This window comes from Lepisosteus platostomus, chromosome 12, assembly GCF_059453375.1.
Source record: "Lepisosteus platostomus isolate fLepPlt1 chromosome 12, fLepPlt1.hap1, whole genome shotgun sequence".
Taxonomy (NCBI): Eukaryota; Metazoa; Chordata; class Actinopteri; order Semionotiformes; family Lepisosteidae; genus Lepisosteus; species Lepisosteus platostomus.
The window spans coordinates 7193189-7217225 of record NC_142622.1 but is presented as its reverse complement, the minus strand read 5'-3'; the positions used below and the strand labels follow the sequence as shown (position 1 = coordinate 7217225).

At 36.3% G+C, this 24037-nt stretch overlaps 2 protein-coding genes across 3 annotated transcripts; both read right to left on the bottom strand.

Moving 5' to 3' along the window:
• Positions 1-8379: 8379 nt before the first annotated feature.
• lrrc69 (leucine rich repeat containing 69) lies at positions 8380-15794 on the bottom strand. 2 transcript variants are annotated; one of them, XM_088600666.1, is made up of 8 exons: positions 15521-15794; positions 15167-15293; positions 14760-14832; positions 13962-14157; positions 13549-13620; positions 12259-12360; positions 11419-11598; positions 8380-11278 (listed from the first exon to the last, which is right to left on the bottom strand). In XM_088600666.1, exons 1-8 carry the CDS (start codon positions 15755-15757, stop codon positions 11168-11170), a joined length of 1098 nt encoding a protein of 365 aa, XP_088456792.1. In that variant the 5' UTR covers positions 15758-15794; the 3' UTR covers positions 8380-11167. The 2 variants fall into 2 exon arrangements, with proteins under 2 accessions (XP_088456792.1, XP_088456793.1); XM_088600667.1 differs by lacking the exon at positions 8380-11278 and having other exon boundaries at positions 11461-11598; positions 12244-12360.
• A 1172-nt stretch (positions 15795-16966) lies between these two features.
• Positions 16967-23245, bottom strand: otud6b (OTU deubiquitinase 6B). Its single transcript, XM_088600665.1, has 7 exons — positions 23071-23245; positions 22537-22688; positions 21906-22004; positions 21284-21596; positions 19850-19911; positions 19225-19331; positions 16967-17551 (listed from the first exon to the last, which is right to left on the bottom strand). Exons 1-7 carry the CDS (start codon positions 23138-23140, stop codon positions 17467-17469), a joined length of 888 nt encoding a protein of 295 aa, XP_088456791.1. The 5' UTR covers positions 23141-23245; the 3' UTR covers positions 16967-17466.
• Positions 23246-24037: the final 792 nt, after the last annotated feature.

The following is a 24037-nucleotide window of genomic DNA, read 5'->3' as shown; positions in this document are numbered from 1 at the left end:
AGTTATTGAGTGTAATGTGTCTGTACCTATACATTTTTTTCACGTGGTATTTTGTCACATTGTGACTTATTAACTGTGAAATGGCATAGTTTTAATATTATCTGTCTTTTGTTTTGCAACACAAAAACTTTAATGCAACATTTCACTACACTTTACCGTAGAATGTGGCTGGCATTTAATGAAAATGCATTAGGTAAACAGGAATCGTGCCTTTTTAAATCTTGAAGCTATATTTATAACCCACAGAACACATGTTAAAACATTACAGAGGGCTTTAAAAACTTTTCAGGCACATCAGAAAAGATTAAAGCTTTCATATCCTTTGAACTGTCTGCTTAGATACTTTTATTCCTAACAATGTGGGTGTTTGCTGTTGGACCAAAAATGACAAATGGAGCAAAGAATTGTCTGTGGGCTCTTTTGCTTCTGCTCCTTAATGGGTATAGTTTGAAGAGAGGACTACTTATCTTCCATTCCAAAAGATTACAGATATACAATTTTTGTATGAGATTTTTTTTTCTGAGTGTGTACTGAATGTATTGTGTACAGTCTCTCAGGAATATGCAATTCTGGAGTTAAATATTAATGTTAATGCTAAATATGCTGATATTATTCTGAATTTGTTAATTGGACATAATCCGGATCATCATTCTTAAGATTAACAATAATCAATAGAAAATACTATGATACTACAATATGTATTTATACTGCTGTTTCCTGTTCCTTCTGTGTTGAGATGGTAGCCATATATAAACATCATGTAATTCTTTAAGGAACGGTAACTGAAACTAGCATCAGCATCTGGGAACTGCTATATTTTCTTATTGTAATTACAAATTGTGATTGATTCTTGGCATCATCATGTCTTTAATCATTATAACAATTACTGTGTCTTTCAGTTCATGTTTTACAGCTGTTGTGGATTTGAATACAAACTCCTGCCTTTTTGACAAGCTGTCAGTTTTCAGTTACCTTTACTTTTCAAATCAGTCCTGGTTTTATGTATTTTCAAAGAGGGACATTGCTTATTATTATAATTGGCAACAAACTTGTAAAGTTTTAAACTATGGAAATACCACATATTAATTCTTAATTAACATAACGCTTTTATCTTCTGCTTTGTATGGTACTTGATTTAGCTAGAGCTGTTCAGAAACAAAAAGTCCTCCACACAGTGACACAGTGGATAATGGTTTTATCATCTGCAATGTACAATACTTAAGTTTTTTAGACTCATTCAAAAACTAAAAGCTCTCCACGCAGTGACACAGTGACATCTTGTGGACATCATAATCCACGCAAGACTGCTGCAGGGATTCGTGGCTAGGTGGGAACCTGGCTGTTTTTATGCTTTGCCTGCTGCATAGGAGAAATAGGAGAAGATTCTCTCTGTAGACATGATGATAGAAACAATCCATCCAACTGATAAGAACAATATTACTGAAGGAGGAGGCATTCTGTTGTTGCCAATTAAAGTGGATCTGAAGTTTGTAGTTTTGTGTTTTAAAAGATAATCTTACAAACAAATAAAAAATAAGTTAGTGTCAGTAAGTTACCAAACTCTAATATCAAACAGGAGAACATTCAATACTTTAGGCTTGAAGTATATAAGTAAGTGCATCCCTAACATTGTTTGATCGATATCCTCATGCTTTGATGTAAGGTGGGCAAAAATGAACCCAAGATTAACTCCTGCTCTGATTGATCCATCACCTTCTTATTTTTTCCAATTGTGATTTTGACCTGACCATGACAAACGTTGCTTTCTCTTGTCGTTCGGTCCTGTTAACTCTAGACAGCTCTAGAAAGCTGTGTGTAATATTTTGGCCATTGCATCATTGACTGTTTTCTGGCAGACACAAGGAACTTCCTCCCAAAATCTTGAAAAGGTATCTTACTGTTTTTTCCTGGCCTCCCTTTTCAGACCACTGAAGGTGCTTCGTGAGCTCATTAAAAGTAGAGACAAGCTAAATTGGCTTCAGCCTCTGTCCTCCAAATGCAGGTATAATTCTTGCCAGCATTAAATAGGCTCTACAGAATATGAATGTTCATGAAATACAAGGTTTGGGCCTATTTTTGTACTAGGAGATGCAACACGACATTGTCATTACAGAGCCAATAAATCCCTGGAAACAGAGATCAGAATTCCGGCATTATTATTATAGTAATAATATTTATTTTATACAACTTCTTACATAATACATTATGTCAAGGCTTTTTACAATAAGACAGTAGAGTTTATTAACTGTAAAAATTATTACTCAAATTAATACAGTAGATTAAACAGAATTAAAATCTAGTGCATGAAAGTATTATGACTGACTTGCAAGATCTAATATGATGTAGGAGATTATTTCAGTGGAGAAGAGAGAAGCAAGGTCTTCTTGTTTTGGGAATAAGAAGAAACAGTTCAAGAAGAGCAAAGATGTGTAAGTCTATAAGAGGCTTGGCGCTTACTGATGTAGTCAGGAACCAAAGCATTCAAGCCCTTAAAGGTGAGCAGCAGTATTTTGAATCTTATTGTAAATCCATAGGGAGCCAGTGTGAGGAAGGTGAAGAATGTGATATTGTGTATGATCATGCTGTGAACAGCTTGCACCACAGTTTAATAAATGAGCCTGGAAAAGACAGAAACATGCAGTGGTTTTCCTCATCAGATTGTGAGAGATGCGGACAGATACAAGGAAAGTCACAAGAACAGAAAACAAACACCTACACAGCATTGCTTCAGACATGCAACACAGTCACAACATGAGATTCGAATGCAAGGCTCAGATCAAAGGCGACACTCAGATTCCTGGCCTGAGTGTCTGGAAATGATCCCAGGACCATCCACTACTGCTCCCTTCACTTTGTTCCCCTGCTGTGACCTGAACATTTCGGCTGGGAAAAACGTCATTTCCATCAGCCCTTCAGATCATCCTACGGAACCCAAAAACCAAATAAGTAGAGAGATATCCCAAGAATATACCAAAGAATATCATATAAATTTGATGTACCTGGGTTCTTTATTCACTGGCAAAACTCTGGTAAAATTAATGTGAGTGAGGCAAACTAGAATAAACAAATATTTCTCAACAATAACAATAAATTTAACAACTATTAACCAACACACAACACATTCATTACAGTATTAAAAGACAAGTAAATGCTGAGGTGTACAGTATGTCCTGACCACCAGACTGCTAACCCAGCAATGTGAACACTACACAATGCCTAAATTATCTGACTTACTGTATAAAAGCACAGGAAAGGTTAAAAACAAGACATGACCATTTGGCCCATCTTCCTAGCAGGTGATTGATCTAAGGACCTCAGCCAGCTGTTCAACAACACGGTTGGGTTGTTTCACTCTCCCACAAACCTTTATGGAATGAAGAGCCTCTTGTTCCCTGTGCGTCCTCTGGTTTGTGCTTTACATAAGAACATAGTATAAGATTGGTTATAAAAACATAAGCATTGTAAATACTTTTTAATGGTAAATATTATGAGAATGTTCTGCATTTCATAATCTTCAGTAGTAGTAGTTCAGTAGTTAGATCCTAATGAATGTGATAGAGAGATGAGATATGTTGGGAATATTTCGTGTAAGTCACCTAGCGGAGGGAATGGCAACCTAGCTGAGAGGGAAAGGCTGCCCAGACCTTCACTCTCTATTGCAAGGAATGAGCTAGGGAGCTGCTGCAGGGGTGTAGATGGGGTGGCGGAAGTGGTAGAGAAAGGTGCTCGATGGGAAGTCCAAGGTGGAAGAATTAATGTATAATCATAGGCAAATGGCAGTGTGTGGGATTAGGATCTAACCTTCCCCCTGAACTTGTTAGAAACTCTGTTTTTTTATATGCACTACATATTAGAGGTGGCTTACTGTTACTACTGTACATGCTGAGAAACTAACCAACTAACTTCAATCCAAGCACAGTGTTGAATTCGATACCATGATTCCTTCAAGAAACAGATCATCTGATGAGTTACCTATTAACTACCAAATAAGCTAGATGGGCCAAATGGCTTCATTTCATTTGTAGTTGCTCTTATGGTCTTACATGTTTTGAAAAAAATGGCTTTTCACAGATTAGAGTAAGAAAATATTTTAACAAAACTCTTGAATACAATAAATCTTGATTTTTTTTTTTCACAATTATAAAGAAAAGGGTAACCTGATATGCTTTCTTCTCTGAAATGTAATTTTGAAATGAAAAACAGACGGGGAACGAAGTTTTGTTTTTCTTAATTTTATAAGAAAGCAATTTGAGCCACAGATCAGATATTACAGAAACTTCAAAATGAATAAAATTATTCTCTACTGTTGGCTATATCTGTTGTAGATTATAAATTCAATGTCTTTTCTCTGAATGGTGTTATTTCCCTTTGACTAATTCCATTTAGACAGATCAGCTAACAGACTATTGGAATTTTATTGGTTTCTAATCCATGTCTTTGAGCCAGTGAGGTGTCGTTTCTGCTTGATCTGTCTAGATAAGATTTATTGTATTTTGCTACATCTTGTGCTTGACGTAAAAAGTGAAATTTGTTTCATTACATATTTTCATTATTCTCAGAATAATACTAAAACTACAATGGAATGTGACTCTGTGTGGAAAAAAATAGGTTAAAAAATAACTTGCTTGGCTGCCTTTTATTAACAAACTATATTCATTATGAAAAGACATCCACACAAGGTTGACACCAGACAGGGCCTGGGGCTGCTCTGCTGCTCCGGGACACAACATCTGTTCCTTGGAATAGTTGTATGTTCATTTATAATTCTTTTCTGATTATGACTGTCAGTGAAGAGTTATGACCTCCCCTTAACTTTCAAAGACAAGAGTTCAAATACCCAAAGGGCCTCAAAAGTCTTCGATGTGATGCAATAATGAAATTATTCTGCACTGTCCAAAACATGTCTGTGTCACAGAAATACATTATTATTAATGTTGAGCATTCAAACAGTTTCAGACACAAAATGAGACTAAAGCTAAGCAAATTCAACCCTTAAAACACAGGGGGGTTTCAGTTCCCAGGCAAAGGCATAGCAGACACGGTCTTCACTCAGAACCATGGATTAAATGATTTCTCTACAGTTAAAATGAATTCAGTTTAGAAAAAACGAATAGGAAAAAAACAAAGCCGCTCCTCCTAATCCTGTGCTGTCAGGCCTCTTGCACTCAAACCTCCAGCTGTAAAATACTGTAGATGTCCAAACTGAAGAAATCAAATTGTATTGAATTTCATTAGATTATACAAATCTAGCAAGCAAAGTATCAATGTCCTGGTACAATGTACTGATTGGACATAGTTCAAACTAGCAGGCAAGTGAGAACAAAATGAAACACACATTCAGCTCCATCTTTAAAGCTTGATAGATGAGCACAAAACTGCTCATCTAAAATAAAATGCACCAAATGCAGTTCTATTTCTGTGCTCGATCTGAACTCGATCTCACATGCAGATCTTCTTGTCGAAACTCTACCGTGCTATTTCAAAAAGCATCAAAAATGTTATATTTTTATTTTTTGCTTTCCTTTCCAAAACAGCAGTCTTAAAAATGAAGGAGGTGTGCACTGCATGTCAAGTTTCTTTCCAAGTTTGCCATGGCCTTCTGCCTTTTTGAACACTATGAAGTTACAGAGCACTGAGAGTGAAAAAAGAGATCCAGAAACAGAAGTTATTTCTTTAATGGAGGTTCTTAAATTAATCTTAGTAACCAATCCACTTTCTGAGCTGTTTTAACCCATAATCAATTCTGACATCAGTTCCTGAATGCTATGTACCTGTATATACCATGTACAAATCCCTCTTGTTTTGACATCTCAGATCATGCATCCTTTCTCTACTACAGCTACTCCTTAATTCACTCTTCACTCTGCAGGGGTGCCAGGCTCCTCATCGTATGGCCAGGAGGTTGGACCTTAGCCAAGTGGGTTAAACCTGATCTCACTATAAATGCTCAATGAACATCCTCAACTGCAGCTATTCCTTGGGTGCAATTAATCCTTGTGAAATACCGATATGCAGCATTTTACCATTTTACAACAAACAAAATGCCTCACCGGAGCATACTGTGTGGATATCTAGACTTTATCATCAACAGTCACTCAATCAATTTACTTTGATGAGTTATACTAGCAGTAAATCCATGTAAGGCCTAGGAACATAGAAAGGGACTTTGCCTGGATCTTGAATATTCAAAACATTTAATATTAATATTAATATTTAATTAATATTTTGGTTTAATAATGGAAAACTGGCAAAGCAAACATACTGCCCAATAGTGTTGCAAAACCTGGGTTTAGCTCCAGTATCATACATGGGTTTTGTTTAGGTTTTGAACTACACATTTCTGTTTTTCGATAGCCTTTCAAAAGGGCAGTAGAAGACAGCTTGTTGCGTGCATATATTTTAAGAAATCAATAATTTAATTCTCCTTTCCCTTTACCCAAATCAATTTTTTATCTAAATATGATAGAAATGTGACTTTCTGTAATCCTTGAGGATAACACAAATACCATACAAACGCAAATACATAATGTTTTGTCAGATAATCCTAAATACCTGCAAATTATTTAATATTCCACAGAAACTGAAGTTCAGTGGTAATTAGTGTAAAAATTAACCAGCTGCCAGAGAAACATACTCACATCATAACAGCAGCAGCAACAAATCCATTTGCCTTGGAACGGTAGATATAAAAATCCCTTAATCCTTTTCATTGGAAGAATTCATAAATTGGATTTAAGAAAAGTATCAAAATATGAAAATTAGTAACATGATTTTCTGCAACTACAATTTAATTTGAATGTTTTAAAAGAGAAATCAGAAATGTAACTACTACAACTTTATTCTGCCAGAACTAGAGCTAACCATGAGAAGAAAGTACATGCATTCAGATTTAATCAATTTACTAAGCAGATAACAATAATATTTTACACACTAAACAGATAAACCTACCACATATTATTGATTTAGCATTTATGAGGTATTACATTGCACAGTAGAAGCGTGGTGGGGTTATCCTTCACCACAGATACTGTAGTTAATATTTGTTCTCTTCTTACAAAGGTGGATTTAGACAGACATACCATAAGAGTAGACCCAATGAACATTCAACACCTTAAAATGTCTTATGAGCAGAGCCATCTATTAATAAGCTTTGAGGTAGCAGCTATATAATCTGCAAATATTTAACCACCCCCAGCATCATGTATTCAATGAATGATTGGCAGCTTTGTTTTAAAGTAAGAATGTTTGAGTGAGAAAAAGACATAAATCATACCTTTCTGTAAGAACTACAATGCCCTTTCACACGCTGAATTTGACGAAAATTGATCAAAGAATGCATACATATTTGCCTGATGGAGTACAAGATAAGACCAAAGCCGAACCAGGACTCGAGTTGTACAGAAAATAATAAACTGCTAAGATTCTGATATCTCTGTTGTAGTGAGAAAGGACTCAGCTGCAACCACCTCTTATCAGGGTCCATCTACACAAAGCAGAACTTACAGCAGAAAAGAAGAAAAGAGACACAATGTTTCGGCGGTGTGAACCCGACACCCGAAGGCGGCTCCACAGCCGAAACGTTGCGTTTCTTTTCTTCTCTTTTCAGCAGGGAAGAAACCTTTACTTTTTCCTTTGCAGCTTACACATGCTGACACAGCTCCCTGAACTACTTCTGCAGAGAATATACTGTACTAAGATCAGGTTGTATATTCATATACCCATACTCATTATATCATATGCTGTATGGTCATAAATAGCAGTACAACAAGGAATCAATGATGCAGTTGACAGTGCAATTGGTGTATAGAAGTCCCTTTAACAATAAGAAGAGGAGTCACTTTACCCAAAGCTTATGATGAGATCCTCAGGCCAAATCCCTACTAACTAGCCAACAAGCTAGATGGACAGAAAGGCCTCCTCTCATTTATAACCTTTCTTATGTTCAGTGTTTAACCACCCTGTAAAAGGCTGCCATCCACATGCAATTTCAGATAACCTCACAAAATTTCTTATTGTGAAATTTTCTCAGCTTCATGCTTCTGGACAGTTGGAGAATTAATTGATTGAAACCAAAATGTCACAATTTAAAATCCAGAGCTTAGATTTTAATTATTCATCCATTAAAGCTTTTTAAAATAATTTTTTATTCGGGTTTCTCAGATATATCATTCCCTGTGCTATTAAACAGTCATCCAATTTCATTAATTTCTAGGTTTGCAATTAAACCTGATGCATAATTCATCATTTCTCCTCAGTAGGCTCTTCGATGAGGTCTGGAAGCTTCAATGGCAATTAAATTCTTTCAAGTTTTTCTCTGTGTTAAAAAATGATTCTCTTGGAGTTACCTAGAAACAGAACGAAACAGAACGAAACAGAACTCTGTTCTTTTGCATTTAATATTCTTTCATGCGCAATTAGGACACTGTGGCTTCAGAGATATTTCTCCCTTTGTGGATGGCATAGCTAATGGAACATTGAAGCGATACTGAATACCATGACAGCTTATTTCTTCTGTCTCTTCAGAAGGGTTATCAACTAGAAGAGGCCATTCAGCATATTCATTTGTAGAAGAACAGTTTCTTTAGACATTTTTAATAATTAAGACATTTAGTAAAAGATGCAAAAAGGGGGGGTATCTACCTGTAACTATGACAATATATTACTATAAATGTAAAGAATCAGGCTTTTGCATTCTAATAATATCTTAAAAACTAAGAACAAATCCAACTTATCTGTTAGCCATTCAAGAAAATTACTTAGTGTAAGTGCATGCAATACAGATATGCTTAATTCATTGTTTAACAATTGTATTTTCAAAATGCTTCTTAAAAGTCTAAGAGCTCTAAAATGTGAGATGGACAACATTTTCCATCTATTTATTTTTCACGCACTTAACAAAATGGTTCAATACAGTAATATATTGTATATTTCAAATCGTTTCAATATAGTCACATATTGTATTATACAATACAACTGTGGTTTTTAAACAGCACAACGTGACGTTAGTTAAAATCACTGCGCTTTAATTCGGCATAAAAGACATGGCAGGAAAGATATCTGACTTAACTCTCTAAATCAATAGCAAGCTGAAGGACTGGAACGTTTTTAGTCTTGAACAGAGAGGAATATAAGGGAATGTGATACAAGTATTCAAAATAAGGCTTTAACAAGGTCAATTCAGCACATTCCTACACAAAGAACAGTGAAACATACCAGAGCGCATACATGGAAAATAAATGGGAGTGTAAAACCACGAAAAGCAGGTCATTCTTACCCAAACGAGTGTGGAACGACATACTTAGTCATGTTATTGAAGCTGATACCATGGCTTTTTTCAAGAAACAGCTTTATGAGATTCTCGAAATGGATCATCACTAATTACCAAATTGGTTAGATATCCCAAATGGCCTCCTCCTTTTTGGAACCTTTCTTATACTCTTAATTCAATTATTTCAAAGAGTGCCAATCCTTCTTATTCTGGAACTGTTAAGAAAACTAAATTGCGACGTTTTTAAAAAGACATTTTGATATGTATATAAAGATTAGCATTAGTTACAGTACAGCTACAAATTATAAGTCCAAAATATTTCCTGAGGATCAAAATAAAATTGTCACTCTTTTTAAGCATGTACGCCTTTACGAAGTATATTATATGTTTCAGGTGTCATGTTGATTAATTAATTATGCATGACTGGATCGTGTTACACTTCAATGATTTTGACTGTTGCATAAACCACTGAACAGGCACATGTTTGTCCAGGCTCTGTGACAGGAAATGGACAGGATCCCACAAAACAGCATCTGCAACCTGCTACAAAGCATGTGTTGCAGATGTACAATTTGAATGGCTTCCAACACTGACCACACTTACTACTACCCCATGCCATTCATAATATAATGTGTGCTCAGAGACATAATCAACATAATACATTTTCCTATGTCATCTCTCTTCAATAAAATCTACAGTACCACATAAAACATTGTCATTTGCATAATAATATTGGTGCAGTTATCAATGATAGGCTTGTTTTGATGCTTTCTCTATATAGAGGGAGACAATGTATAGACACAGATATACAGTATATGTCTGTCTATACAGTCGGTTTTTTACAGTCTCAGGAATTCCTTCGGGAATGTGTCTATGCCTGTGTTAGGTGACACATATAATTTCTCATACTTGGATGAAAACTCAGCCATCTTTTCTGTGTGACTGCTCAACTGTGGATGAATGCCCGTTGTGACTTGAATATTGACCTGTATTTATTGCATTAAAAAATTTAAAAAATCACCAAGGGCTTCAAATACTTTATATAATTTTTGCACCTTTGGCATTCATGTTACATGGTGCGCAGAAGAATGAAATCAAGCTAGCCACAGTAATGCAAGACAATATTCTACAGTGAACCCAGGGCAGCAAGGTATAATGAGCATCACGTGCCACAGTGGTGGGATTCTTTTAGACACAGAGGAATTGAGACTACAATTTGAAGAAACTTTTATGTATTCCATGAGGGTTAGGGCAACAGAATTGGTTCAAGGGAACTTCTAATGTGTGAATGTGCAAGTGTCTCATGCACTGGTACAATAACTGAAGATGAATCAGTGAATGAGCCTGAATCATGAGTCACTTCATAGAAAGATAAAAGATTAAAATAAGGATTAGGGTTAAATATTAAGGCTAGCTATAGTTAGACATACACAAAGGATCAAGGTTAAGGCTAGAATAAATGGCTAGGGATAAAGCTACAGTAGGAACCTCAGCATAGGGCTTTCTTTGTTGTTTGCAATATACAATTAGATTCAATTACTGCAATATAATATTCTGATGTATCACAATTACATATTTATAGATATAAAGTATCTATAATTGCTCATAAAAAGTCTGTTTGTGACCGCGATCTAATTAAATTTGGCTTCAGAACAAGAATACAAGGATATTAATATTTTAGTTATATTTAACACAGGTTGTTATTTATGCTTTAACCTTCTTATATTGATTATATCACATCTCTTTAATTTACTACATTTACTTAAAAAGGGGGAACAATCACGGGTGTTATCGAACATCAGAAGTAAATTAATATTGTATCAGTAGAGTTCCACACATGCTTCTCATACTGTGTCCAGCTGCCAAGGGGCTCTGTCCAGTTGTACTGCTTCTTCTTCTTCAGAGGACTGCAACCCCATAATAAGCATGTCCACTTTTATTGAAGCATTTATATGAGCACAGCAACACTCTCACTGGTATGGTATGTAAGAGGCTTGCAAGTTTCATCTCCTGAAACAGGGAAATTGGAAAAATATTCAATTCTGGGGTAAACATGAATATTGGCTTTCAACTTTGTTGGTGATCAGTAAATCAAGTCCTCTCCACCCAAACGCAGATGGTTATGGTATCACTGCAAAATCAATTCGTACCTTTTTCAGATTTACAAACTTCACACATTCCAGCCAAATGCCAAGAAAGCCCTGGGAGCACACAGCACACTTCCCCCCTTGTGAGAGCACTGTCTTGAGTGCAGGATAGTGTGTGATGGCCTTGTGGACGACCGAGGATCGACTCCTGAGCTCCTTAAAAATACACCTTGCCGTGATTTCCTAACAAATCAAAACAGGAATGATGCAAATTAAAGATAGTGTTACATTTGACATTGCGACACATTGGAGTCCACTGTATTTCATAGTAAGCTTTTAAGTTGTAAAAATGTTAGTTCAATATAATCTATTTAAAAACAACTTACTACATATGCTTCTTTACAAAACAATATGTGCTCATTAATTATACCTCAATCCTATAAAACGGCATCCTTTAGAAGTGTTGTATTTACCCTCAGATTAACAGAAGTGATCTGTCTGCAATACAGCTCATGGAAAGTTTTTTTTTTTATAATGATTCATCCCAACAGATAGCACCAACGTTAGATAGCACTAAAGTTTCCAGGTGAACTGAATTCTCTCAGTTAACTCAGGTCTGCAGTTCCACAGATACTAAGATTTCTATGACATTAGCTAATGTATTTGAAACCTTCACCATTACTTGCTAGGATGAATCTGTGCTCATTAATCTTTGGAAAGGTATCGATAATAAATACTCAAATTAAGCATGTTCTTTTAACAAAACAAATTGGTGAGTAACTGTTTAAAATTAAGAGTGCCAATAGTAACTATTATGAAAGGGAAACAACAGCAGCATTTCTGCAACATTAATCAGTTCTACAGGTAGTCTTTTAAATAGGTTCTCACAGTTCTCTACAAGACCTTTAAAGATAGGACCTCCTCTTCTTGTTCAGACTCAACAAGCTCTTTCTGAAGCAAAGGGTTTTCTTCACAATACAGCTCTTCTAACTGCAGCTCCTGGAACTTGAGGCACAACAGAAATACTATATTCATACCACAAGTGATAAGAATAATATGTTATTAATCACAACAATACCTCCAAAAACATTCTGTAGCAAATCACATGTACAAGGCTGTAATACAGTAAAATGCAATAATCCCATACAACAGTTTTCTAAATGCTTTATCCAATACGGGGCCACAGGGGAGCCAGAGTCTATCCTGGCAAGCTAACAGGTGCAAGGCAGAATTCACCCTGGACAGATGTTCAAGGCGCACACAGACACAAACGCGCATTCACCGTGGCCAACTTTTCCAGAAGCCAATTAATCTCCCAGTTTGTCTTTGGACCGTAGGAAGAAACCCATGCATACATGGGTAGAGCATGCAAATTCCATGCAAATAGTACCCCAAAAATTGACCCCAGCCCTCCAGTGCTGCCAAGCAACTATTAAATGGCATGCTCTAAAGCTGAAATGATGATATATTAGAAATCTTAGCCTTTGAGTTTAGGGGCCTAACCCTGAAACTAACTTTGATTAATTTGTTCATAACTATCATTTCATTAGACCGCACGTGCTGCATTTATACTTATAAATCAAATAATGCCATGCTTCGCTACTTTACAGAGATTTTTAAGGCATTAAAGTAATCGGGGGTTGCCAGGCGGCTCAGCCAGTAAAGGCACTCATTCAGAGCGCAGAACGAGCTCTGTGGACTTGATGAGAACTGTTCAAAGTGTGTCATTGCCCAACTGCAGGAGAAATCCTCAACCTGTAGCACACAATGAGCTGAGTACTACAGGAATTGGCCGGCGATTAGTATGTCTGGTTTCTCTCAGCTTTTCAGCAAATAGAAACTCCTATAGGTGCTGCGCACCTGCAGGCTTAACATAACGTCTACAGAAGACCCAACACTCCTCCCACTGGTGCTAAACCTGCTGTAAGGCACTGTGGCTCTGCTGGTGGGTGTGGGGGTGTCTATGCATGTGCTTCTGCATAAGGACAAGTCACAGTACACCATCAAATTCAAATCTGGGGGTATAAAAACAATGGATGATGACAAATTTTAAATAAAAGGATTTTGCTGCACTTAAATGGATGCAAATTCATTAACAAATATCTGCATTAAATTAAAAACACTAAAAGGTTGCAATGCATCAGAGTAACTCCTGATAAAAAGCCATAGGAAAGCACGGTTGAAAAATCATACATCGGAAGGAAACATCCTCAATTGATTCCCTGCCACATCTATTACTTTAAGCTTTCTGAGCTTGTGAATCCCCTGTGGACAGAGAAAAAAAAGAAATGTCAATTTTCATTTCTTACAAAGCAGAATATTCTAAGATACATTAAATGAATAATTTATCTGAGGCTGGTTCTATATATCCACTGATGCAAAGCCTTGACCTTCCCTCTACCAAAACCCTGATGTTGTTTTATCATTACTAGATTAGAAACGAATCCCTTGCACTTTACTCAGTAAAAAGAACTAAAATTTAAGGCTATATATTTTGAAAGGCATTTAAATAGATGAGAAATGGACCCAAGAGCATTTGTTGCAATTTGAATGCTTCTAAGTATAAGCAGAAATATATATCTCAAACAGTGGCATTTTGTACTTACTTCAGGAAGTCCATTAAGCTGGTTTCTTGCCAAGAAGAGCTTGGTAAGGTTTGTTAAAAAGCAGACCTCTTGTGGTAAGAGAGTGAGCCTGTTTCTGGCTACATGGAACTCAGACAGATTCTTCAGAAAACACAGTTCAAATGGTATGTCTTCCAGCTGATTGCTGTTCAGACTGAGGTATTCAAGGTTAATAAGCCTGAAACAAAAGGAAGGCCTCTATGACCCTGGAAAGAGCTGATGGCCTCCAACATATTTTTTCCCACAGTGCTAATTATACTCTCTACATTGTTACACATCTGAAGTACAAAACCGCTTTCAAATGTGAAAATTCTAAACTTAATACTATAATACTTTTACAGCATAAGTATCTTTACACATCCTTTTTAATAATATAGTTTCATAAACTATAATAATTAAAAACTGAAAAACAACAGAAAAATGTTTAGACGGTAGTTAAAAATAATATTAAACTATCCTACAATTCATTGTATAGCCTACATTAAGAATTAACATAAACCAATCAGCTCAAACTATTATTATTAGGTTTCATGAATCTTACAGTAAGAAATACAAAGCACTTATAACAACACTAGAATGGAATAGAAAATGCACTCTCATCAAAGTAGGCTACACAAGTAAACTTTTTAAAAAGGTTTTCATGCTATTTAGCAAATTACAAAGTCAGTTGTGCTTTGTGTATTGAGGACGCCTTGTATAGCCTTGATTCTGAATGTACTGTTGACCTATAATCCTCTTGAGTCACTCGGACAAAAACACAGTCAAGTTAAGTATCCATACCTGTGGACTTCTGGGGGAATAACTCGAACCTTATTGTGGTTTAGATTGAGAAACTTAAGATTTGAGAGTCCCTCTGTAAAACACGATTTTTCAATTGTGATTTAAAGAAAGAATGGCTGTTCTACCCCTCGCTCTTTTCACACCTTTACAGTAAACCACTACTAAGAATCAATAAACGGATTTTGAGCAATATACAGTATATAATTAACTGTAAACATTGCGTATCTTTACTCCAACTATAACATTCATTTTTATAAATCCAATACGTTCTGTACATAGATCTGCAAATGTAATCTCTTTTTTAGTTGTACTATATAATAATATTTATTAGAAGTTATATTGGCTTTCCAACATTTTCTAAATTTCCTGTTAAACCTGGCTTCTTTAACTTCCGCTGGCAAACATACCGAACACTTCTGAGGGTATTTTTTCAATGCGATTCCCAAACAGGTGAAGCTTCCTCAATGACCTGAGATGCGTCAAGACCAACGGCACCTCCTCCAAGACATTGTTGCCTAAATTGAGTTCGGTCAGCTTACAGAGAGGAAGAAGAAAGGTTCATCGTTAACAAAACGAGATATTTAATCAATAAAAGAGACTTAGATCATATCTAATGAAATCGATTTTATATTTGTGAAATGAAGAGTTTTATTTAAAATGCAGTGTAGCTGCCCCTGTTCAAGAAATAGGTTAAATTAAAAATACACCATCCAAGACGAGCAATAGTTTCCTATATTAAGTTCATTGCACCCTGCACTCACATTGATCAGCGTTTGTACTTCGCACGGAAGCGTAGCAATAAAGTTGTTTTTCAGCTGTAAAGTCGAAAGGGACATTAACTTCGCGACGGCCGTAGGAACCTGGTGTATTTTCTTAGAGTTCAAGTTTAAAGATCTGGCATTCCCCTTTATGGCCCTCAGTACCAAACTGTCTGCCATATTCCCAAACTCCTGCAGAGTCACAAAATACTCCACGGCGCCCTCGTCCTTCTCGCGCATCTGCCCTCCACTTCCGCACCGACTGACAGCTTGGCTGTCTCCTTGGAAACCGCAACACGCGCCGCTCCAAACTCACACATCTCTAACCAGAGTGAGACTGAGACGCCCCCTAGTGGCCTGAGTGCATTCGTTTTATAGCCTTTATTACTACCACCTTGTAACCAGGCTCAAGAAGAAAATACTGTACAGGAGGGGGGGATTTAAAATAATTTAATAATGCATATGCCGTTTAAAACATATCCGTATGTCGTGAAGAAGTCACAGTTTAATGGCTGGTCTAATCAAGATCTAATCCTGTTTCGAGTGCTAAGCACTGTTACCGCCAGCCTAAAAGACACAAACTTTTTCTCCCATGAAGACGAACCACGGGCATCAAGTGCATCAAACATTGTTGCTTACCCTGCTGTTACTGTTTTAAAAAAAAAAACATGAATGATAGAGGTGTAGTAAAAACTCTTTTCAATGTTGTTCTGCCGAAGACTGTAAAATCTGGTGGGTATGAGCTAAAAAGAACTGGCTCTTCTAAATTCAAAAATAGACTTACGCCTAAAGCTTGACCAGTGGAGGAAAAAGGCATATCAAAATGTTAATTTACTCTTATTTTCTCTCATGAGTTTAAATGTTTTCTTGATGGAATAATTAGCCCTGCACAAAATCTCAAAGACCAAGGAACATTGGACAGCACAAAACATTTCTTGGGAATGAAATGTCAGAAATTAAAGAAAAATATAGAAAAGGTAAACCACCTACTGTAGTTCTTTGTAGAAAATGTGTGAAAGTGTGAGTTGTAGCCCTGCTTACTGGAGTTCTGTAAACTGAACATCATGATGCTGATCTCAGTTCATACTCCTCCAGGACAGGAGTGCAGTGGCTAATAGCAAACCACCAATGACAGGCTGACACAACCCAAAGTGAAGCCCAAACGCAGAAATCAAGTTTACCAACTTAACATCCACTGTGTACACGTCGTATGATGGAAAATGACAATATAATATCTGAATAGCAGGGCCTTTGGATTAAGGAGTACATATCCAGATTGCTAGACATTTCCTTTGTAAATTATGAGGGGAAAAGGCAAGACTATAACCAGGACTGTAAAATGGACAATTCATCCTCTTCCCACTTCTAATCAAAATAAGGACATTGCAAATTGAGTAAAAAGAAAAAAAAAAACATTTAAGTTTCAAGGAAAAGATCATTCCAAGTATGGAAATGTTAAAGGTTTTTATTTTATACAACCTTAAAACATTGGTATACAGCATGTATGACTGGATAAAAGATGACACAGAGTACAAAATACTCTAAAATATTAAATGCTGTTAAATACTGCTGTAACTCGGCTCAATTAGACTTCAATTGCAACATGTGATTCTTAAGGAACCCATCTTTCCAAGCCAGGGTTGCAAAGATTAAAGCAGACAGAAAATTCATTTTTCTCTCTTTTTCTTTCCAATTTCATTCCAAATAAAAACAGTAAGCCTTTTTCTGACTTAAGGGACATACTCACATGGTTCATTCTCTTCTTATTTGAAATACAGTACTAAATATACATGATACATTCTTGTTCTCCTAACAGTGTCCACATTGTGTTGACCTTTTTAACGATTAAAATTTAGTATTTACACTGTTCTTGGGACAAGATGTGTGATATGTTGTGAGTGTACCTTCATAACATTGGACAATGTTAGTGAAGAAAATGTGAATTTGTTTCAGCTATCCTCTTCGTTTGTTTCTTCCTTTAAGGGCTCTACAGAACTGTAATGTTCTCCCAGTCCATATGCATGCCTCATATATCTGGAAAAAACAGCAATATCACAAACAATTCAAACATTCTGACATCCTTTAGAATCCTCTAAACATATTGTGCCATCTACTGGTCATTCATATATTCACAGTAATATATAATTGAACACTAGACAGAAATGTACTTTTTTGTTACATTACTTTTTAATGTTTGTAGATGTTGTGTTAATTGTGTCTGCTTGGCCAACACTAATTCATCAGCCATACCAATAAAGCTTGTTTAACTGAACTGAAAATTATTCACATCTGAAACACGTGAACAAGGGTGCAAGTAAACCCTTCTTTCCTACTTACACCTACAAATGCTCCATTATTATTTTTCATATAAATAATCCATGAAACCATTTAGTTAGACCTTGGATTCAGATAACACATCACCAGGTCCTTTCCAAAGGAGCAGTCAGAGTCAGAAGGCACACTAAGGTGACCATAATGAAATTAGGTAGTGTTTCAAGCTTGGCAACAGGTGCACTGTGGGTTTGTTATTTTCTGTTCAACATGGGACTTCTGAAAGTATCTGGGGTAGTTAAAAGGAAATAAATGCACATGAGTTGCTAGATGAGCAAAAACTGGCTTGAACAGAAGACCGGAGAAAAAAAAAACTCTCCCATTGCTGCTTCTGTCTGGAAGCATATTTTATTCATCGAACATATGGTAGCATTTTAACATGCAGAATGTACATATGGGCACTCATCCCATTTTAAAACCACCCTAACACGCACATTTGTTCTGTAATATTTCATAGGACTGAAAGTGCACCAATCTGCCCATAGTGGAAACCTAATTAAGTCACAACTGAACCAAATTTGTCAAACATTTCTTCGGTGTCTTTAAACTGAGTGACACCATGTTGCACTCTTTCTAAGATAGTGAGCCAAAATACTTAAAGTAAACAAAATATTAAAGCTAAACTCTGAAAGCCCAGATTACAGATTGCCAATTCTGATCATGGCTGTTACTCTCAAACTGCTCCTGATATCACCTGTTCTTTAAGTATTAGGCAGCACTATGGTCTACCTAATCAATTAAGCAAGCAATTTGTTTGGTAATAGAGAACTATAGTCTTGAAGATGGAAGGACACTCAATTTTAACAATTACCTGTTTGATATTTATATTAAATACCTGAATTTCCCTGAATACCTGCAATTAAATAAGTCCTATAAGGATTTAAACAGTCTTCTGAAAATCTATACAGACTATATCATGTACTCAACATTCATTGAACAAGCAACAGCCACACAGCACAGAAGATCAGGCACAGATGTGAGAAATAGATTGCATTAAGGAAGAAATGTCCATAAATCAAATGTTCTAAATCCAGAGCAAAATTAAACCAGGATACCAAGTTTCACAGCCTTACTCTTAAATTAACTATATCACTTATGGATACAGAAGTTAAGCAATCTAAAAGAAGTGAGCAAAAATTTGATGTTGCTAATCGGAGCTACACATAAGCATCCATAAGGGATATTATTTGAATTTTAGGAAATAATCAGAGAAAATGTGCATTTTGTTTTAAATTGTGAGCCAATGTGCAGTTTCTGTTTCTTCAAAAGGACTTCATACATGCTGTAGACTGTAGATGTATAGATTATTACTTAGTTTCCCTCTCAATTTAGCAAAATTCACCTGATCATTTAATAAAGCCTTATAGCTTACTTACATTAGAGTAATTGGGGCTTTCTCATATTCATCACCAATAACTACTACAGGGGAGTCTGCTTGGATGACCTCTATTGGCATCTGAAGAATGTGTGTCAAAGCTCGCAGCTGTATTGTTAGAAAGAAAACACAACAAAATCACACCGATGTGCAGTAAAACAATTTTACAAGGGTTTTGTGACCATGCATTGCAAAATATGAATACAACTACATCGAGTCACTTATGTACAGATTAATAACAAATTAGTTCTGCAAACTCTCTTAGGATTTAAATGCAAATAAAGGTAGATGAGAATTGTGCAAGGTTTTCATTCTTCCAGGGCCATAGAAACAGTTCACTGTCAGAGATGCTCTCCACAATATATAGATTACAGGTTGTTCTTACAAAATAATGCCATTTCTCAGGAAGTAATGTGCTGGAAAACCACATACTCTCCTTGGCAGGAGGAAAACACAATAGTGAACACATTTTTTATCGCAAGATAAACTGATATGAGCAGACATCCTATTACTGCACCATGCATGTTATTCAGTCAACAACTGCTCTGTGTTAACTGAAGTCACTGGCTCTTTTGCAAGACGCAAATCAAAGAGACAGCCCAATTTATAAGAAGGGATTTTCTTACCTCTAGCTGTCCTCCCCAGGCTGCTGTATGGGACACATCATTACAGTAATTCTCAAACTCGTCTGGAAAGAGACAGTCTCAATTTTAATACCACATCAGGCATGTTCTTTTCTTTTATTTTGCCTCAGGGAGGTATATCTATCATTAATGCTTTTTAAGTTTATGAGAAGCATGTTTTAACATATTTAAATTCTGGATTTACCATATGCTATATTACAATAATTAATACTCTTTAGGAGCACCGAGCTCCAACAAAACACAAAACAACAAATAGATCACAAACATATTTAAAAGATATTCATGGGAAATTCTGACAGTGAGTTCATAAGCAGACCATACACAAGTCTAATTCGACAATTTATTACTTTTCATTTTTCGTATCAAAATCTGATGAATAACAAAAGCACGTTAGCATCTTTGAAAGTCAAAACCTATGATGGTAGTCTGATTTTTTTTTTTAATTGCTTAGTGTGCATTTTTTAGTTCTGATTGCAAATCCTACAAGCCCACCCTTAAATCCTTGAATTATAAAGACATATAAATGGAATTCTAACATCTTGAATAGTGCTCATTGTATGTTATAATCGATTAGCAGTCTGTTATATGTCATTGCTCTTAATTAACAGTAATAAATTATAGTAAAAAGTGGCAAGAGCCCACACAGACTGTCGAATCCTTGCTGGACAAAAATCCTGGGATATACCAGCTATTAGCAATTAATCATTTATTAGCCTCTGTCTTATATTTTTACATTTACACATAACATATTACCTCCATCTGAAACATGGCTAGTCATCAGTTTGTTTAATTAGGCATTTTATTTATTAAAATGTAGCAATTTAATCATGATTAGAATGTTGTAGGAAAGATCTCGTTTTTTTTACATATGTGGCATTCAATGTTTTAAAAATTCTGTAAAAGAAAACAAAAACAAACATTGTTGCTACACAAGTCCCTGTCGATATTCCAAATGTCTAAGATATCCTACTAAGATAATGAAGCCTCAACCTTTTTGTTTTCTCATTATTTACCATAGGAAAATAAACCTAAAATGTCAGTTTTCCGATTCAAACTCTTCTGTGAGAATGGGAAAGCTATATATAGACATTTTAATTGTGTGACACACTCTTGATTTGGAGTCCCGAAATTGCATGTTTTTCACATCTCCGCTCAGTCAGTCAGTCAGTCAGTCAGTCAGTCAGTCAGTCAGTCAGTCAGTCAGTCACACACACACACACACACACACACACACACACACCTCAAAGAGGCGAATGAGAAAGCTTAAAATAAATGTAAAAATCATGCAATCCACTGAACATTCACACTTTCATTAAATGTCAAACATCTAAAATATTGTACAAAAACTAAAACTGCGTCAACAAAATGGCAGAGATGTTTCCAGGATTTGACCGGTCACCACCCGGACAGCCCTACCTGGTGTGTATATGTCGCCTGTGTTCGGGTTGGTTAGGAAAGGCAGGAAGTCATCGATGTGACTTCGCATGTATTGAGCAGTGCGACCTCGGAGCTGCTCCAGGCTGTAGGAGCCACCTCTCTCCTGCAGCTGGTCCTCCACTGCCCGGTACATGCAGTGCCCGTCAGAGGGGATGTGCTTGATTTGCAGCTGCCTTTCGGCCAGCATCTTGGAAAGCTTCTGCTGCTCCAGGTGTCGGGATCCTGAGAGGTTCTCAATTTCAGCTTCTGCAATTCTGGTCTCCCGCTCCTTTTCCAAAGCTGCCTTCTTGTCCTGGAGAGATTGAAGGCCATTACAGCTATTTCTAACTACCTAGACAACAGCCTTAATGAAATGACCCCAAAGAACTTCTTGTTTCTAACCCTTCTTCTGCTCTTATGAAGGAAAACCACAAAACTAGACAAATTGTAGACATTTACAAATGAAAAAAAAAAACACTTTATGATACCCAGTCCTTTACAGGATTTGCTTGTGCTCGCAGAAATTGCTCGACACTGATGACAAACATTTGCATATTTAAAATGAAATACTCCTGATGTTGGGCACAACCCCTCGTCTTGGAAACAAAGCACCTGTTCTCACCCTTCTCTTCTGGGCTTTGGAAACTCGAGTTTGCTTAACATCTTTTTGCTCTTCACTGTCTAAGACCAGGTTTTCTAGTCCATTAGCAGTCACGTCTTCCTGAAAAACACAAACAATTTTATAAAGAATAATTTACTGAAGTAAACTCTTGACAATATTGAATTCCGAATGCAACCAGAACCTTACCAAACTCACACACACAAAGAAACTCTGGTGGCTGCACAAAGTTTTTGCTGCATTGTGCACGTTTTGCATCACTTCGTACTACAGTCCAAGACACAAATGAACAACATAAGGTACTATAAACTACGCAAAACAGTGTTTAAACAGGCATAGTCAACCAGCAATAATATACATACAACATAAGCAATAATTAAAAAATAATTAAAAATAATGTACAATGCTGCAGATAAATGACTACATGTTAAGTTTGTGATATTTTACAGAATCATACAGATTTATCCACGACAAGGATAACATTGTAAGGCAAAGTCAAACACACTGATTCATACATTATACTCTTTGACAGCTTTCTGTAAAACTGTGTGTAAAAAAGTGTAAAAACAGAAAGCTACAGGCGACCTAAGTAAAAATTGAATCGATAGTAACTCGTTTGTAGGGATGTACCTACCGTGTCTGTAGCCACAGTATCCTTCAGCTGTTTCAGCTCTTCTTCGTGTTTTTGTGTCAGCTCAGCTTCCAGCTTTGCGATTTCTTCAGTAAGCTGTTTTCTCCTCTTTTTGTCATTCTTGGGCACAGCGTTCTTCATACTCTGGATCTTAGCTGTGTAAAAAGAGGCACACTTTACCATGAAGACTGAAGTTATAACAAAAAGCGATCAAATTAATTCAATTCAAAATTAACGCCCACTAAATCGCATAACTCTTTTATTATAATTAAAGGTAATGGAACAGTCTACGTTTTAAAACTGTGTTGGCGACAGTGTTCATAACACAAAAAAAAACCCGATTAAAATTACTCTTGAGGCAAAATAATTCTCATATATAATGACTCGCAATGTTTTCGAAGCTATAAGCAAGCCCCGGTATACAGTTCTTACATGAATCCTACCACAAACCAAAGCCTTACCATGCAAGAAAGCTAAAACTGATTCTATTTAAAGATATTCAGATTACGCTCTGCACAAAACAACTCACTAATTCACCTTGTAAATCTTTCTTCTCTTTCCGATGCTGCTTACTAATAAGCTCTTCTGCTTTTTCCACTTCTTCCATATTTCCTTTTGGGTTTTTAATTAATAATCAGATCACAAGTTTGCTAATCAACACCATGCTGCTAGCCTCTTTCCACTTTCACCTCTCCTCTCGCAAAACTATTGGCTTAAAGATGTAATCACATGGGACACATTAGCCAATAAAAATGGGTAGTGCGTGACGTAGCGTCTGTCGGAGAGATTTATGGGTACTGTAGTTGTCAACAACAGGTTATCTAGTGGCTTGAGATCGTCAGGTCTTTAAAGCAAGACTAAAAGGGAAAACGAGGTTAGTGGACAAGTGTGCAGTCCAGGGTGTTTCTCTCTTCTGTTCCCGAGGAACCCCTATTCTTAATTACCATTTCTAATTGGGCCATGTGACTCTTCTGGCTGCTTGCTTAGACTCAATCAATTCAATCAACCAATCATTCAAAGTTTATTATCAAATACACAACAGCACAGCGTGCAGCAGTAGTTGCTGGCAATGGAATGTCTTTCCTGCGAGCACACCGGGGGGATAGAAATCACAAAATTAAAATTACAAAATTAATTTTACATAATAATACATAATAGTGCAATAGAAATCGAATAAAATAAACTCAGAACTCAGGCTATATTCCTCCATCCAGCCCTCCACTTCAAAAATAGCTTTATTAAAATATACTATTTCTAGTAGCTTTAGCGCATACTTTATAAATTGTGTACAGTCATTCCCGAACTTCATAATTTCTGATTAAGCAGCTGTTAATAGGCGATATAATGATACTGAATGTATACATTCGTTACCACCCGTGTGCATCAGTGCATTTCGAAACACTGATTGGCACCATGTTGACACAAATTATAAACTGCTGGTAACGCAGCCTTCCTTTTAATTGACATGTTTCTAGTTTATTCTTAAACGAAACGTTTTTTTTAT

Bases quoted from the DNA above. Each gene is read 5' to 3' on its own strand.
- lrrc69 (XM_088600666.1), bottom strand. From the start codon at position 15,757: ATGCGCGAGAAGGACGAGGGCGCCGTGGAGTATTTTGTGACTCTGCAG. The intron at 14,833-15,166 runs GTATGTTTGCCA...CGTGTTTTACAG, and splicing joins AATACCCTCAGAAGTGTTCG to AGGGACTCTCAAATCTTAAG. The intron at 11,599-12,258 runs GTCTTGTAGAGA...TTGATTTGTTAG, and splicing joins AGGAGGTCCTATCTTTAAAG to GAAATCACGGCAAGGTGTAT.
- otud6b (XM_088600665.1), bottom strand. From the start codon at position 23,140: ATGGAAGAAGTGGAAAAAGCAGAAGAGCTTATTAGTAAGCAGCATCGG. The intron at 22,689-23,070 runs GTGAATTAGTGA...CTTTTTACACAG, and splicing joins AGAGAAGAAAGATTTACAAG to CTAAGATCCAGAGTATGAAG. The intron at 17,552-19,224 runs GTAAGTAAGCTA...TGTTTTTTCCAG, and splicing joins AAAGCCCCAATTACTCTAAT to ATATATGAGGCATGCATATG.